Source organism: Neophocaena asiaeorientalis, unplaced genomic scaffold, assembly GCF_003031525.2.
Source record: "Neophocaena asiaeorientalis asiaeorientalis breed wild unplaced genomic scaffold, Neophocaena_asiaeorientalis_V1.1 scaffold870, whole genome shotgun sequence".
NCBI lineage: Eukaryota > Metazoa > Chordata > Mammalia > Artiodactyla > Phocoenidae > Neophocaena > Neophocaena asiaeorientalis.
In genome coordinates this window covers 350,292-367,624 of record NW_020175184.1, presented here as the reverse complement: position 1 = coordinate 367,624, position 17,333 = coordinate 350,292, and the positions used below count along the sequence as shown (strand labels likewise).

Here is a 17,333-nt window from a genome sequence, read left to right as displayed (position 1 = left end):
TACTAGAGAATGGACTTGAGGATATGGGGAGAGGGAAGGGTAAGCTGTGACAAAGTGAGAGAGTGGCATGGACATATATACACTACCAAACGTAAAATAGATAGCTAGTGGGAAGCAGCCACATAGCACAGGGAGATCAGCTCGGTGGTTTGTGACCCCTTAGAGGGGTGGGATAGGGAGGGTGGGAGGGAGGGAGACACAAGAGGGAAGAGATATGGGAACATATGTATATGTGTAACTGATTCACTTTGTTATAAAGCAGAAACTAACACACCATTGTAAAGCAATTATACTCCAATAAAGATGTTAGAAAAGAAATGAGCGTAAAGCTTCACAAATATATCAATAAATTAAAACTATTGACACATTAAATGAAAATATGTAATTTGAGAAGACTAAAAATTAAGTGAAATATATTTCATTTGAATTACAAAAAAATCTATATTCTCCATAATTTTAATTACTTTGGAATAAAAGGCTCTGTAATTTCTCTATTTGTAGCTCATCATTTCTATCTAAAAAGTAAAGCATTAAAAAGTCATAAATCATATAGTGTTTTGAAATAATCCGGATACTGGTATTTCTGCATTTTCCCCTTCTTTTGCAAGTTTCTGCTACGATGAACCTCATCTAATGGTATATACTTAGGGGAACTAGCACTCAGCAAATACAAGGTATTACCAAGTACTTGTCCCTTCTTCCCCAAAGAACTTTGCAGAGAGAACTATCTGCCCATTTTCAAGTATCAGTGTCCTTATTAATGTTGCATGAAATTGAACTATATAGAATGTAAAGAATTACTGTTCATTCACAATCCCAGAAGAGTTGTTGATATGTATGCCTTACTGCAAGTCTTAAGCTCAGTTTCTCTGTCTTTACTGCCATTTTCCATCAACTCTAAATTGTCACTGATCGTAAATATACACTGTTTATGGATCATTTAACATACAATTAGGTTATTTGGTTAAACTTTCATAATACCTTTCCTCCTGATGAAAGAAGTTATAGCACAAATAATTGAACATTATTTGACTTTTTTGCTCATGAATCCTCCCCAGGGACAGGTGTTACGAATTTTTTCTTTGTCCAGGACTAATGAGAGATATGTAGTGAGTTTTCTGTAAGTTCTTGCCAGTTCCCCATTATAGCCAGTGGCTTGTGTTTTAAAAAGCTTTCTGAGGTTGGAAGTGTGATCAGGCAGCTTGATCAGAGTTTATTTTTTCTGGCTAAAGATAATCAGGTTTAAAAAAAAAAAACCTTAACATTTTGAATAAGAATATCAGGGTCAAAAAAACGAGGAAGAAAGCAAAAAGATGATAAGGAGTATATATAAAGAAAGGAAATAAATACCTAATAGTAAGAATTATAACAATCTAAATTTAGGATCTAAACGCTGGTTATTGCTTATTTATAGGGAATCTATTTGTTTTTAATAATTTTTGAACTTTCCACTTTAGTGAATTTTGTTATTATTTCTAATTATTTTTTCAGGCAGTTCTCGTGGCTTTTCTTACTGTACAATTACTTTGCCATCTTAAAGTACAAGTCCCCGTATATGATCTTGTCATTTCCCAGCTTAAAACCATTCATTTAGCTTATTATTGTTCTTAATATAGAGTTCAAAAATGCTTAATATGAGCTAATAAGATCCTCTTTCGTGTGATTCCTTCTTCCCTCATCAGGCTCATCTCATACCACTCTCACCTTTGTGCTCCAGACACATTGGTTGCCTTTTGGCTTCTTGACTGGGCTGTGTTTTCTCTTGATTCACAGCCTTTGTATGTACTGCTGGCCTCTGCCTGGAAGATTCTTTGCTCCCTTCTTCTTGTAACTAAACCCTAATCCTTTCAGCTTCAGTTTAAAAGCCTTTCCTAATCTCCAGACTGGAGGGAGAGCCCCTCCTCTGCACCTATACTGGCACCCTTTCCTTTCCTTCTGCTTCCATGGCACTTGCCTCACTTGAGATGGAGAGTATGAAAGAAAGGCTTGAGGAGTGAATGTACAGAATACCTGCTATGGCAGTGGGCAAAAGGATTAACTGGAGAGAAGGGACAAAATTGCTCATCATCATCTTGGCCCAGCTATATAGGGGACCCCAGTATTGATATAGGGACCAGCAGCTTGGTTGGTTTATGGCATTTCCTTCAGCAGCTTTCCACAACCCTGAAGCAGAAGTAAAAGAGACAGTTGGATTGATCGAAACTAGTGGTGATTTTATCTCTCCACAGGGGACACATGGCAATGTCTGGAGATGTTTTTGATTGTCACAACTGCAGAGGCAGGGTATTCTATGGGCATTTAGTAGGTAGAAGCCAAGGATGCTGCTAAACATCCCATAATGCACAGGACAGACCCATACAACCAAGAATTATCTGGCCTCAAATGTCTGTAGTGCCGAGGTTGAAAAACCCTGACCTAATCAATGACCTGAGGAAAAAAGAAAATAGATTGTATTGGGATGTAGGAGGTCAGAATACAAAAATCTCCTTCTTGAGATGATGGTGTGTATCACAAGATCTTATGCTGGGTTGCTGCTGCTCCACACAGCACCTCACACACCTGGGTCTCAACTTCACAAGCCACCAAGAACTTAGTGACTTATTCTCGGGGTATCTATTGCCTCATGTTATGTGTGGACAACAGAAACCATAGAGAGTGTGGCAATATCAGTGGAGCAGAGTAAATTTAATGCAGAATATGAGGGGAAAATTGCAATGTAAGTTAATGTATTTGTCTATTTACAAATAGATCCATGAAAGTAACACTTTTATAATTCTCTCTTTTTTTCATTTTAGATTTAGGCCTTATGTATACTTTTGGAGACAGTCGACATGGAAAATTAGGATTTGGACTGGAGAGTTTTGCCAATCTGTTCGTTCCTACTTTGTGTTCTAATTTTTTGAAGTTTATAGTACAGTTGGTAAGGACATCACATTTCCCTGTTTACATGTTCATATTCCTATATTTGAGTCTTTCAGTATTTCATAGAAAATAAGTACTTTTCTGTTTATATGAAATATCATAGCTATATCTAGTAAATATACTTGTGTCCTAAAGGCCAAATGTCAGACATCATGGCACTCTGAAAATCTGTCCCTTTTCTAATGTTCCTCCTCTGACACCTTCCTTTCTGCCCTAATCTTGACTCTTCTACTTCATTTTCATATGTCTCTTGAGAGCCAGGACTGTGCCATGCCTGGAAGCTTTGTGTTTCCTGTAGCTCCCAGCAGAGTGCCTCACGCATAGTGGTCATCTGTAAATATTTGCTGGATTAGATATCACTAGGACTCTCAAATCCTGCACAAGAAAAATATCTGATAATAAACGAAGGGTTTTGAAATTATATTTAATTGGTTAAGTGTTATTTGGATAAGGTGTTATTTCAGTGATATCTCCATCAGGCACTGTATCTCTGTTGTTTCTAACACTTTTGCCAATTAAGAACTATAGACTTGAAAATTTTGTTTACTCAGTGATGATAATATTACTTGGAATTTGTTCTCCAAAGGCTCAGAGCCTCGTACTCTGGAACACTTCCATTCCTTGATTTGACACCTGTTTAATGAATGCCTGCTTGGTACAAGATACTGGACTGAGGATGAGGAATACAGAGCATGCAGTGATGAACACAGTGACCAGATTTTCATTGACTAAGCTTATAATCTTATGGGGAAGATGGTTTTTTGTTTTGTTTTGTTTTGTTTTTTGCGGTACACGGGCCTCTCACTGTTGTGGCCTCTCCCGTTGCGGAGTACAGGCTCCGGACACACAGGCTCAGCGGCCATGGCTCACAGGCCCAGGCGCTCCGCGGCATGTGGGATCTTCCCAGACCGGGGCACGAACCCGTGTCCCCTGCATCGGCAGGCAGACTCAACCACTGCACCACCAGAGAAGCCCGGGAAGATGGTTTTTAAAATGTGCTATACAGAAAACATATCAATTTTAACTTTGAACATACGAGGGGAAAGGTTCAGAGTATGCTCTTCTATGTCATGTAGAACACTGTGAAGACACCAGAAGTCTGTGTATTGCAAACACAATGTTTTTTAAAGCATTTTATTGAAAATTAGTTATTTCTCAAAATCGTTTGGATGTTGATTTCCTTTTTCATTGTTCTATCATTGTGCATGCTTGCGTTTTGCTCTCAGGACTTTTAAGCATTAAACTTAAAAAAATCTTCATGTATAAAGACATAATTATCCCAAGAGACTGATTTATTCTTGGGTCCCTTCTTTCCAAGTAGAACTTGTCTGAGTAATTTTTTCAAGTTGTTAGTGTTGCTCCAAGATTAAAATAGCATTTTCTAAGTTGTAAAGAGAAATATAATGTGCCAAATAGGTTTTTTTCTCTATACTGTATATTCAGTTGCACTGTGGTTGAGAATCAGCCTGCCAATGCAGGGGACATGGGTTCGAGCCCTGGTCCGGGAAGATCCCACATGCCACGGAGCAGCTAAGCCCGTGCGCCATGACTACTGAGCCTGCGCTCTAGAGCCCACGTGACACAACTACTGAAGCCCGCGCGCCTAGAGCCAGTGCTCTGCAACAAGAGAAGCCACCGCAATGAGAAGCCTGTGCACCGCTCTCCGCGGCATGTGGGATCTTCCCAGACCGGGGCACGAACCCGTGTCCCCTGCATCGGCAGGCAGACTCAACCACTGCACCACCAGAGAAGCCCGGGAAGATGGTTTTTAAAATGTGCTATACAGAAAACATATCAATTTTAACTTTGAACATACGAGGGGAAAGGTTCAGAGTATGCTCTTCTATGTCATGTAGAACACTGTGAAGACACCAGAAGTCTGTGTATTGCAAACACAATGTTTTTTAAAGCATTTTATTGAAAATTAGTTATTTCTCAAAATCGTTTGGATGTTGATTTCCTTTTTCATTGTTCTATCATTGTGCATGCTTGCGTTTTGCTCTCAGGACTTTTAAGCATTAAACTTAAAAAAATCTTCATGTATAAAGACATAATTATCCCAAGAGACTGATTTATTCTTGGGTCCCTTCTTTCCAAGTAGAACTTGTCTGAGTAATTTTTTCAAGTTGTTAGTGTTGCTCCAAGATTAAAATAGCATTTTCTAAGTTGTAAAGAGAAATATAATGTGCCAAATAGGTTTTTTTCTCTATACTGTATATTCAGTTGCACTGTGGTTGAGAATCAGCCTGCCAATGCAGGGGACATGGGTTCGAGCCCTGGTCCGGGAAGATCCCACATGCCACGGAGCAGCTAAGCCCGTGCGCCATGACTACTGAGCCTGCGCTCTAGAGCCCACGTGACACAACTACTGAAGCCCGCGCGCCTAGAGCCAGTGCTCTGCAACAAGAGAAGCCACCGCAATGAGAAGCCTGTGCACCGCAACGAAGAGTAGCCCCCGCTCGCCACAACTAGAGAGAAGCCGGCACACAGCAACAAAGACCCAACGCAGCCAAAATTAAAAATAAATTAAAAAACAAAACAAACCCATTTGTGTTTGAAGCCAGTGTCAATTAATTTATCTGTGAATTTATGCTGCAGGTTGCTTGCGGTGGATGTCACATGCTAGTTTTTGCCACTCCACGACTTGATGTGGCAGAAGACGTTGAGTTAGATGAAATAAATGATTGTTGCTTACCTTCAGCTACATCTCTGCCCATCAGTGATCTGACTTCAGGAAACGTACTGCAGAGATCTTTATCAGCACGTGTGCGGCGAAGAGAGAGGGTACAGTTGTGGCCTATTCTGTATAATAATGTTGTCTAGCACTGTAAAGAAAACAAATTTTTTTTCTTTTTAAACCAAAGAAGGGTCTTCTTAGGTAAATTTACTAAATAAAATGATTAGAATTGAGGGCTTACAAACTTTTAAAGCAAACTCAGAATTAAACTGGTAAATATACAAACTAGAAAATTGAAATGATCATGGATAACCTTTGCTTGTAGACAGTGGTACTTACCGCTATCTTATCACCTCAGATAGAATGCTAAGTTGTTTTCTCAACCATCTGTGGATTGACTTCTACTTTGCTTTTATCTTGTAAAGCTAATACCTCATGAGCAATGAAAGGTTATATATATATTATAACTAATGAAAGGTAGAAAACAAAGAAATAAGGGCTTTATTTGAGAGAGGGAATGTTCTTTCTCAATTAAATTTAGAGATTCTCATTCTGTGCTTTAAAATTATTCAATGACACTTACATTTAAAAAAAATAAAATGCCAAATGATTTTTAGAGACATTCCTTTTTTAAAAAAATTGCTTTAAGTTCCAAAATATATTCCTTTAGTGGTAAAAAAAAAAGTTAAGTTTCATTTCCCTTATGAAAAAGTATATATGGAAAAATTGAGAAATATCCCATAAGTATTTTGTGGTTGTTGTTGGTTTGTGTCTCCTGAGTATGAGTAACTTTTTTTTTTCCGGGAAGGTAGAGCAAACACACACTTTTCCCCATCTTGTGAAAAACAGACTTCCAAATTGACAATTTAGAGCAACTTAGATACAGAGGCAACAAAACAAAACATTTTTGAGCCCTTGGGGATTATTAAAAAGTGAATGTTATAGGACATTGGCCAACTTTGAAGTCTCTCTCTTCAATATTTTTAGCAACCTCAGGGTGGTTTATATCAATATTAAGTATATAACATTATCTAACAGTTTATTTAACCTATTTGTTTTAAAGGAGAAATCCCCAGACTGTATTCAAACGACAGGAACACTACCTCCAATTGCAGGGACTCTCGTACCACCTGTTTGTTTTTCGCCTCATTCAGTTCCTTTCTGTATGTCTACAACTAATCTGCTAGAGAAGAGGATGCCTGATAAAGAGGGCCCTATGCTGCCAGTGGAACCAGGTAACAGTTGATGCTCTGCCTTCTCTCAGAAGAAATGTACCATTTATTCCATTGTTTTCATGTTCCTCTTAAGCTGTTTTCTCGAACTAAATTGCTTTCTTCCTAGTTAGAGACTGACATCTCTCATGTGAACTCAAATCCAAGAATACTCTTACTAATAGAAAGCATCTTTGGTGACCTTAAAAATCCCATGTAATGACAGCAGCATATTTTTATAAAGCAGTGTATAACATGCATATCACCTTCTCTTACAATATCTTCTTTAAACCCAGAAGCAACTCCATGAAATAGGTGGGAGTTATATTCTTCATTTTTGTATATGAGAAAAGCAAGGCTTGAAGAGATTGAGTGACTCAGGTCACTCAGTTTTATAAGTGAACAGGATTTGAATGCAGGTCTTGTAGACCTATGTGAAGTTCTGCCCTTAGGCAATATAGCCTTGTGGTTAAGAGCATGGGATGTAGAGTCAAATTGATCTGGGATCCGATGCCAGCTTTCACATTTATTAACTATGTGACTGGCTTTGGGAAAGTTACTTAATTTCTCTACACCTCAGTTTCCATATCTTTGAAATAACTTTAATAATACCTACTTTAGAGAGTTCATGACAGTTAAATGAGATAAGGCATATAAAATACTTAGCATTGAGCCTAGCACCCCCAGAAACCGCTTCATAAATATAGGCATAGTTATTATTAACCCCACTGCCTACTAGATACAGATTTCATGTTTTAAATTGTAATTCCAGCTCTTTAGCCATTATACACCTCTTCTAAATAGTTTTGTTTACAGACATTTGTGTATCTTAGGAGTATGTTTCTGTTACTACAGGGCATGTACTCAGATGATAGGGGCAGAACAAGAAACTAGGGTAGGAAATCAGAGTAAGCAGTAGGTTTGGAATTAAGAAGAAAATCTGGGCATCTGGGATTAAGAACTGTGGCACAGATAATTTTAATATCTTTGGGCTCAGGAACCTAGATAAAAGGTTGAGGTAACAAAGGATCAGGAACTCAGTCAAGAATTGTGGGCCATGGGAATGGAATGTTGTCTACATCTAAGACCTTGATAATGAGCTGGGTTTCCTACATCTCACCCACAAATTCTGTATGTTTCCTTTGGAGATAGGAATCACTGGTGCTCTTCATCCCTGTACATGGGAAAAGTAGATTCTGGCAACAGTGTGTGCAAGAAAAAGAGAAGTTTATGGTTTGGGACAAGTTGTTTCCCACTTCAAGAGATTTGAATGTGAAGATAGAACTTTGTAGCTAGAGCAAAAGGAAAAGCCATCCCATATCTTTTTGTGACTGTTTGCTAAAACCAACTTAATAAAAATATTTTGAAAGTTGTATCCAACATATAATGTGACTTTTTATAAATTATTAGCAGGCTTCAGTATTTCTCATGGAGTGAAGGAGGTCAGGGAAGACATGACTGAGGAAGTGACATTTAAGCTAAAACATACAGGATAAAAAGTAGCCACACAAAGAGAGATGTGTATATTACAGGCAAAGAAAATAATGTAGGTAAAGGTTTGGAAGCAGTTTATAGGAAAAGGAAAGAAGATCACTGGGCTCAGAGAGTGAGGGAAAAGGCAGGACCAGATGATGTTGGAAAAAGAGACAGCAGAAAAATATCCATGGGTTTATAGGCCATGAGAGGCCTATTTGATTTGAGTGTTTCTCTTAAGTGTAATAGAAAGTCATTAAAGGGTTTTAAATAGTGGAGTGATGTGCTCCAGTGCCATTTATATTTTAAGATGATCACTTTTGCCGGTGTGTGGATGTAGGGGTGCCAGACTAGAGGTAGGAAGAATACTTAAGAGCCTTTTGCAAGAGATGATGGTGTTTGCAGATTTGAAATACATTTTAGTCATAGAAACAACTGAACTTGCTCGTTAATGGGTCACACATAGATGTGTAGGCAGGAGGATGGTCGACCGCTTTGAGGAAAAAAATTAAAAATTGAGCTTGAGATACCCGTGAGACATCCAAGCAGAAATATCAAGCAGGCAGTTGAAAATGAAAGAATAACATTCAGAAGATAGGTGTGGACTAGAGACAGAAATTTGAAAAACGTCAACATAGAGATAGTATTGATAATCCAGGGAAGTTGGTGAAATCACCTATTAGATAGTAGAGTAGCAAGAAAAGAGGGCCCAGGATTTAGCCCTGAGAATGTCTAACACTTAGTGGGGAGGAGAGGAAGAGCCCACAAAACCACCTTCCCCAGCCTCATCAGCCAGTAGGGTAGGAGGAGGGACATGAGGAGGGAGTAGGGTCGTGAATTCAAAGTACCGCTCAAAGGTCAAGGAAAAGGAGTTCAAAGAAGCATCCATGGATTAAGCATCATGGAGATTTTTGGTGATCCTGACGAGCAGTTCCAGGGAAAGATCAGGACAGAAGGCAGAGTGTTAAAAGTTGAGGCATGAAGGGGAAATGAGGACGTGAAGAGGAGATAGAGTGTGTAGATAGTTCTTTTGCCTATTTTGGTCCTGAAGAGGAGCAGAGAAATGGGCTGGCAGGAGAGGGAGATGTGGACTCAATGGGAAATACTAGAGCATGTTTGTGTGCTAATGCAGGGGTCCCCAAACCCTGGGCCACGGACTGATTCAGGTCTGCAGCCTGTTAGGAACCAGGCCTCACAGCACAGCAGGAGGTGAGCGGCAGACGGCGGGCAAGCAAACAAGCTAGCAAAGCTTCATCGGCTGCTCCCCATCGCTCGCATTACCGCCTGAACCATCCCCCCACCCCCGGCCCGTGGAAAACCTGTCTTCCACAAAACCGGTCCCTGGTGCCAGAAAGGTTGAGGACCTTGGGGACCGCTGTGCCTAATGGACATGAGCCAGTAGTCCCAAGAGAGATTGGTAGCACACGAGAGAGAGGATATGACCAAAGGTGCAAAGCTCTTGAGAAGACAGGAGGGGCTGGCATACAGAGCAGTCTTTGTTAAGAGGAAAGACACATCCTACATTTTAACAGGAAAATGTAGGTGAATTTGTACATTTGTTGGTGAGAAGATAAAGCAGATCACCTCTGACGACTTCTATTTTCTCAGTCAAGTATAAGGCCAAGACCATGAGCTTAAATGATATACTATCTATTTTCCAAACCTCCTTTTTCTGCCATCTCCAATCTCTCCTGCTTAGTACTTTTCTATTTTAATCTCCTTCAGGTGCACTTTAGTTCCCATCTGCTCCAATGTCTTCAGAGGATACCTAATATTTTTTTTAAATAAATGTAAATTTCCCCATGTAACTCCCACCTGCTTTTCTAGCTTCATCTCTCAGCAGCCTTTTTCTTATAACCTTCATTTAGGTCTCGAGTCTGCAGGCTGTGGCCCATGGGTCAAATCTGGCCAGCAACCGGTTTTTTGGGTTTTTTTTAACGTCTTTACTGGAGTATAATTGCTTTACATTGTTTTGTTAGTTTCTGCTATATAACAAAGTGAATCAGCTCTACGTATACTAATATCCCCATATCCCCTCACTCTTACATCTCCCTCCCACCCTCCCTATCCAGCTCCTCTAGGTGGTCACAGAGCACCGAGCTGATCTCCGTATGCTATGCGGCTGCTTCCCACTAGCTATCTGTTTTACATCTGGTAGTGTATATATGTCCGTGCCACTCTCTCACTTCGTCCCAGCTAACCCTTCCCCATTTCCCTTTTCTCCGCACCCTCTCCAGCATTTATTGTTTGTAGAACATTTGATAATGGCCATTCCGACCGGTGTGAGGTGATACCTCATTGTAGTTTTGATTTGCATTTCTCTAATGATTACTGCTGTTGAGCATCCTTTCATGTGTTAGTTGGCAATCTGGATATCTTCTTTGGAGAAATGTCTATTTAGGTCTTCTGCCCATTTTTGGATTGGGTTGTTTCTTGTTTTGTTATCGAGCTGCATGAGCTGCTTGTAAATTTTGAAGATTAATCCTTTGTCAGTTGCTTCATTTGCAAATATTTTCTCCCATTCTGAGGGTTGTCTTTTGCTCTAGTTTACGGTTTCCTTTGCTCTGCAAAAGCTTTTTATATATGGCCTTTATGATGTTGAGGTAAGTTCCCTCTATGCCTACTTTCTGGAGAGTTTTTATCATAAATGGGTGTTGAATTTTGTCAAAAGCTTTTCCTGCATCTACTGAGATGGTCATATGGTTTTTCTCCTTCAATTTGTTAATATGGTGTATCACATTGATTGATTGCAAGAATCCTTGCAATCCTGGGATAAATCCCACTTGATCATGGTGTTTGATCCTTTTAATGTGCTGTTGGATTCTGTGTGCTAGTATTTTGTTGAGCATTTTTTTATCTATGTTTTATCAGTGATATTGGCCTGAAGTTTTCTTTTTTTGTGACATCTTTGTCTGGTTTTGGTATCAGAGTGATGGTGGCCTCGTAGAAGGAGTTTGGGAGTGTTCCTCCCTCTGCTATATTTTGGAAGAGTTTGAGAAGGATAGGTGTTAGCTCTTCTCTAAATGTTTGATAGAATTCACCTGTGAAGCCATCTGGTCCTGGGCTTTTGTTTGTTGGAAGATTTTTAATCACAGTTTCAATTTCAGTGCTTGTCATTGGTCTGTTTATATTTTCTGTTTCTTCCTGGTTCAGTCTTGGAAGGTTGTGCTTTTCTAAGAATTTGTCCATTTCTTCCAGGTTGTCAGCCACCGGTTTTTATAAAGTTTATTAGAAGCCAGTCACGCCCATTAATTTATGTATTGTCTGTGGCTACTTTCACATTTCAGTGGCAGAGTTTGCATAATCAGGACAGAGACTGTATGGCCTCAAAGCCTATAACGTTTAACATGTGGCCTTTGACCGAAAAAGGTTGCTGACCCCTGATTTTAATCAAACTGAGCTCTTCGCAGTCAGACTGAGTGGAAAGGCTGTGAAGTCAAGGCAGACTTGAGATTGACACTTGACACCAGAAGAGTCACTGAACCTTAATTTATTCATTTGTGAAATGGGGATATAACACTTAGCTCTCTTATTGTCATGACATTAACCTGACATGTATAAAAGCATACGTTCCAAGTACACGGTAAGCCTTCAACACAAGCCATTCCACAGCTTCTTTTAGCACTAGGCTTATTTTCTTCCCCATCCACCTCCATCTCTGCCTCTCCGAATTCTACTTATCCATCACTCGCTGTAACTCCTTAGTGAAACATTTCCTGATTCCCAACATTTGGATGTGATTTCTCATTCCCCTATGTAATATGTTTTGTATTCCCTTCTAGACTATAAGTTCATTAAGATTTAGTAGTTACTTAAGTTGGTATCTCCTACATAATACCTCGCATGGAATAAAGACAGACTATTTGTTCATTTGAATTGAATGAATTTACAAGGGAGAGATCACTGTGGACTGACATTTTTAGTGAAGACTTCATTAAGGAGCTCCTCTCAAATAAGTATATGTGTGCTACATGGGGGTATGGTAATTGAGAAAAATGTAAGGTCAAATAAAGCTTGTAACTTTTAATTATCTGCTTTATGATGTAATAACCTTGCAGTTTTCTATAAAAGTTTCCAGGTCCTTGTGCTAGTTTTCTGTTGCTACATAAGAAATGATCCTAAAACTTAGGTTAAAACAACAAACATTTACTATCTCACACATTTTCTCAGGGTCGAGAATCCAGGAACAGTCTAGCTGAGTGGTTCTGGCTCAGGGTATTTCACGTAGTTGTAGTCACATTGTCAGATGGGGCTGCAGTCATCTGAAGGCTTGACTGAGTCTGGAGGATCCTCTTTCAAGCTCACTCACGTGGCCATCGGCAGGAGGCTTCACTCCCTCAGCACATGGGCTTCTCCCTGGGGATGCTCACGACATGGCTTCCAAGAAAGTGTGTGTGTGCGCGCGCAAGAGAGAGAGAGTGAGAGAGGGAGAGAGAACTGAGACATAAGCCACAATAGCATCACAATTATATCTGCTTTTTTTATTGGCCATACAGACCAACCTGGTAAAATGTGGAAGGGAACTCCACAGAGGTATGCATAGCAGAGGATGTGGGTTGTTGGGGATCTTTTTGGGGTCTGGCCATCACAGTGCTTGATACCGGGGTAGTATTTACCCCAAAAGAATAATGTTTGCCTGTTCACATGAATGAAGCAATTGTTATCTCATCAGTGTCAGAGTTTTTAAATTTTCAAAAAGATTTTAAAACCTGTTATCACTGTGAATGAATTCTGTTCAGTTCCCTTAATAGGAGGTTTAAGGACCTTTAGTAAAATTATAACTGTACTTTTATATTACAGAATAATTTCTGTTTATTGTCTAGTTGTCTTTCACTTTTCTGTTGAAATCTTGTTTTCTCTTCTCTCTTTTAATCATTCAGATTATTTTCAACGTAAAATAACCAAAGGGAAAGAGACAGACAGTTTTTCAGCAGAGGATTCAGAAAGCCTTGGAGAAACTACTGATGTCTTAAATATGGTAATGGTTTTCCTATTTATGTGATATAGATATAAGTTCCTCATGTATTTGTATGTGTATGTCTGTGTATATGTATGTCTACTTCCTAAGCCGTTATATACATAGAAAAGCTTTTGTTTTTGTTTTGGTTTCATTCATTATTTTAAAATCAGCTTTATTGAGGTATAGGTTACATACAGTAAAATTCATTTCAACTCTCACATTATTAGTATGCAATTGAGAGTTGATTATATGACTATATGAACTGTTTTGTGTTAATTTCATTTATATATTTTAAAAAATCAATATACATATATATAAATATATAATCATATGTATAAATATATAATCATATATCTAGTCTTTATTCTTTTTAGAACATATTTTTTAAAATTTATTTCAGACACATATGATGAGCCTGAATTCCAATGAAAAATCATTAAAATTATCACCAGTTCAAAAACAAAAGGTATAATGTAGAGAGTTATTTTCACTATGATGGGTAAGAATACTTTAAATTATTTATATTTTTCTTGAAAGGTTTCTGGAAAGAACACAAGAAAGGTAAGCATTCACTTACTTTAGGATTTAAAAGACAAGGATACAATATATAGAGCCTCAATTTGGGCTTGTTCTGTTGGTGTGTATTTTCTGTGATGCAACAAGAGTGGCGGAATGTCACTGCCGAAATTTGCTCTTTGGAATCACTAACAAGTGACGATAGCCATACTTTGTTACCGTCAAGGCAAAAGATTTTTATCACAGTTCTTAAGTGTTGGAAGAGGCTACTGTCTATGAGTGCCTCTCACACTTTGGTTGAGTATGACTTTGGGTGAGTTACCTTGCTGACCTTACAGGATGATATTAACATCTTTTCTAGTTCTAAAATTTTGTGGGTTTAGTTGAGATATTTGGTAATTGCTTTTACAATGTTTGGAATAGGCATTAATTTATCAAGGAATTGGTAGCATAAAAACAAGATTAAACATTTGGAAATTAGTCAGAAACTATGCGTGGGTGATAAAGAGAGACCTTTAATGAATAACAAATGAATAGCAAGAGGAAGGAATATTCTGGTTTTCACAACCCTGGAGAGATAAAGGCCTGTCCTGAAGTCATTTGCTTTTCCTGGCTTTAAGGACCAGTGATGTGAAAGGATGAAGGGTTGAAGATTAGAAAAGTAAATTAGAGAAATGTAAGTTGAAGGATGAAGGCTGCAGAAAACATTTAATTTCTATTTCAAGTGCCTTTGCCACATTGTTAAAATAAAAGTCCTTAAAATCAAAGTCACTGAAATCCAAGAGAATCTTGCTAAATTATAAAAATTTAGTGCCAATCCTCATTAGTCCTATCTATATTTTACTGAGAGCCATGGTGAATAACAGCATTCTTTTTGCATATGGGAGAGCTTTTCTCCTAACACAGTTATGGAAGCTCAGTGACTGACTGATCTATTGACTTGACTATACTTCCAAGCAGACATCTTTTGTATGTCTTTCCTTCCTCTTAGACTCTGGGCTCTGCCTCTTCTGTGCTGCTTTATTGTGCTAGGCACATACATTTAGAAGTTATTTCTGGCAGCTGGGCCTCTGTCTCTCTTAGGGCTCTTGAAAGAATCATGACTTTTTAAAGAAGACACCTAGAACAAACAGAAAAGGAAAGCACTTTCTTTTAAACTGACATGTATTTTATACTTCACATAGTCCTTTTAAGTGGAGGCCCTACCAAGCCTAGGTATTTTTAGTGAATAAAAAAAGATTTATTATAGTATTTTTTATATATTAATTTTTAACTTGTGCTGTTTTAATAATTTACTTAGCGAAAAATGACCTCTTTCTAGGCCTAGCACTCGTCACAATTTATAAAACTTGATTTAGTGATGTTTTACTATCTAGAGGCCCAAATTCATTGACTATTTCAATACATTAGCTTGTAGAATTTAGGTCAGCAATTTGATTTTTGCCTTATTTTGTCCAGCAGGAAATGAATTTCATATTCTTAATGTATCATCAAAATCTCAATGTTTCATTATATGTTTTTTATAAAAGTTTATAAAGTTTTTATAAAATCTTATATTTTACCTTAAGTATTTTTTCTCATAGTGTTTTTTATATATGCAAATTATTATAATTAAAGAATATAGTAGATAAAAGGAAGAGGGTCAAAAATTTGAGAACTCAAAGGATTTTGTTTAGAAAAGAAAAATATTAATTATTATCTAGTGTATTGATAAAAACATTTCATTTGTAGTTGTTGTTGTTTTTTGGGGTTTTTTTTGTATTTTGGCCGCGGCATGTGGGATCGAACCTGGGCCTCTGCAGTGAAAGCGCCAAATCCTAACCACTAGGCCACCAAGGAACTTTCTCATTTATAGTTTTCATTTTAGATTTTTTTCTTCTAGAAATAAGCTATTCATTATTTCAAATTTTTAAAAATTTCATATTTTCTTTAATTTTGAGAATTTCATGGAATCAAAAGACCAATCAAAATTTGACAAAACGATAGGGAAGGTAGAAAACCATACATTTTTTAGCAATATTTTGCAAAATCAGTCTGGAAATATATTTAAGAATTGATTCAGATTAAGAAAAGGGGCAGAGAATAAATATTGATGGTACTGTGCATAATGGCAAAGTTAAGGCAGGTGGTAAATTTGAAAGTTAAACACAGATAAATGTTACTAAATCAAAATTAGATGTTCCACAGACTTAGAGAGTGGCATAAATTATCCCCCCAAAGAACCCAAAATCTGAGCAAAATGTCTGATAAAACTGGGCATTTTTATTCTAGTGAAATTTATAATAATGTAGAATCTTGGCAGTATTTTATAATAGATAAGTTACCTTTGTCAACTAATAGTAGTATGACGATTACTTGAAAAAATTTACAGAAACAAGAAACAATTGAGAAACTGAAGCAGCATACAGCTCATACTGAAAATGGCGGTAGTAATGAATATGAAAGTGAAGAGATGTCCAAAAAGATGAAAGAAGGGAAAGCGTATAAACAACTTTTGGCAAAAGGAATGTACATGATACAAGCAGCTGTGACTATGGAAGCATTTTCAGATGAGGACGTAGGTAACAACTCAGGCCAGCAAAGGCCTCAGGCCAACACCAGTGCAGAGAGTTTGCAAAAAGGGATATTTAGACATGAAAATAAGCATGGTGCCTATCCACTTAAGAGTAAGGAAATAGAAAAGGAAAGTGATGAAGGACAAAGTCAGAAGGATTCAGAAGTGGAAAAAATAGTCTCTGAGAAGGAAACTGGTCTGGTGAAAATGACAGGTCTGAATGATATAAGAAAAAGTGAAGAGAATAGAAGAAATACTGATACATTCCTTGACGACTTACCAAATAGAGACATGAATATTGAGGATGAAGAAAATAAAAACTTTGTTAAGGAAAGTAAAAGTAACAAGCGAGATATGATCTTTGACAGTGAAAGAGAATCTATGGAGGAGCCAGACAGTTACTTGGAAGGTGATAGTGAAAGTCAGCAGGGTACAGCTGATGGATTCAAGCAGCCTGAGTCAATAGAATTTAGCAGTGGAGAGAAAGAGGATGAAGTGGAAACTGACCAAAACTTGCGGTATAGCAGAAAATTTATTGAACAAGGACATGAGGAAGAGATCGAACACAGAATGTCCAAATACATGGCAAAATATGGTTTTAAGGGTGACCACATATCAGACACCTCAGAGGAGCAGGAAGGAGAAGATGATTCAGAAGGAAGTGGAATAGAGGAGCAAGAGATAGAGATAAATGAGGAGGTGCCTGGAGAAAAAGAGGAAGAGGAAGCAAAGTTCCTGTCAGATGACCTTACAGACAGAGCAGAGGTGAGTGAAGGCGAGGGAAAGCCAGGGGGAGAGGCAGAGCACGTGCCTGAAGGTGGAGGTGAGGGAATCGGGAAGGAGGGTAATTCAGGAGTGGAACAGAGGAGTGGAACAGGAAGTGAGGAGGGGGAGGAGGAGAAAGACAAGGGAGGAGGAGAAATGGAGAGCCTGAGTAAGGGAGAGGAAGACCTGAAAGAGGAGGAGGAATGGGAGCAAAAGGAGAGGGAACAGGGCCATCAGGAGGAAAGAAACAAAGGG

The 17,333-nt window shown here is 38.2% G+C and overlaps 1 protein-coding gene across 1 annotated transcript in view; it reads left to right on the top strand.

The window, feature by feature from the left end:
* Positions 1-17,333, top strand: part of RPGR (retinitis pigmentosa GTPase regulator) — a 63,026-nt gene that overhangs the window by 19,474 nt on the left and 26,219 nt on the right. Inside the window, exons 9-14 of the mRNA XM_024764566.1 lie at positions 2,796-2,920; positions 5,521-5,706; positions 6,663-6,834; positions 13,164-13,261; positions 13,644-13,709; positions 16,131-17,078. Of these exons, the coding sequence (XP_024620334.1) occupies positions 2,796-2,920; positions 5,521-5,706; positions 6,663-6,834; positions 13,164-13,261; positions 13,644-13,709; positions 16,131-17,078 (1,595 nt within the window). The remainder of the gene's footprint in view (positions 1-2,795; positions 2,921-5,520; positions 5,707-6,662; positions 6,835-13,163; positions 13,262-13,643; positions 13,710-16,130; positions 17,079-17,333) is intronic.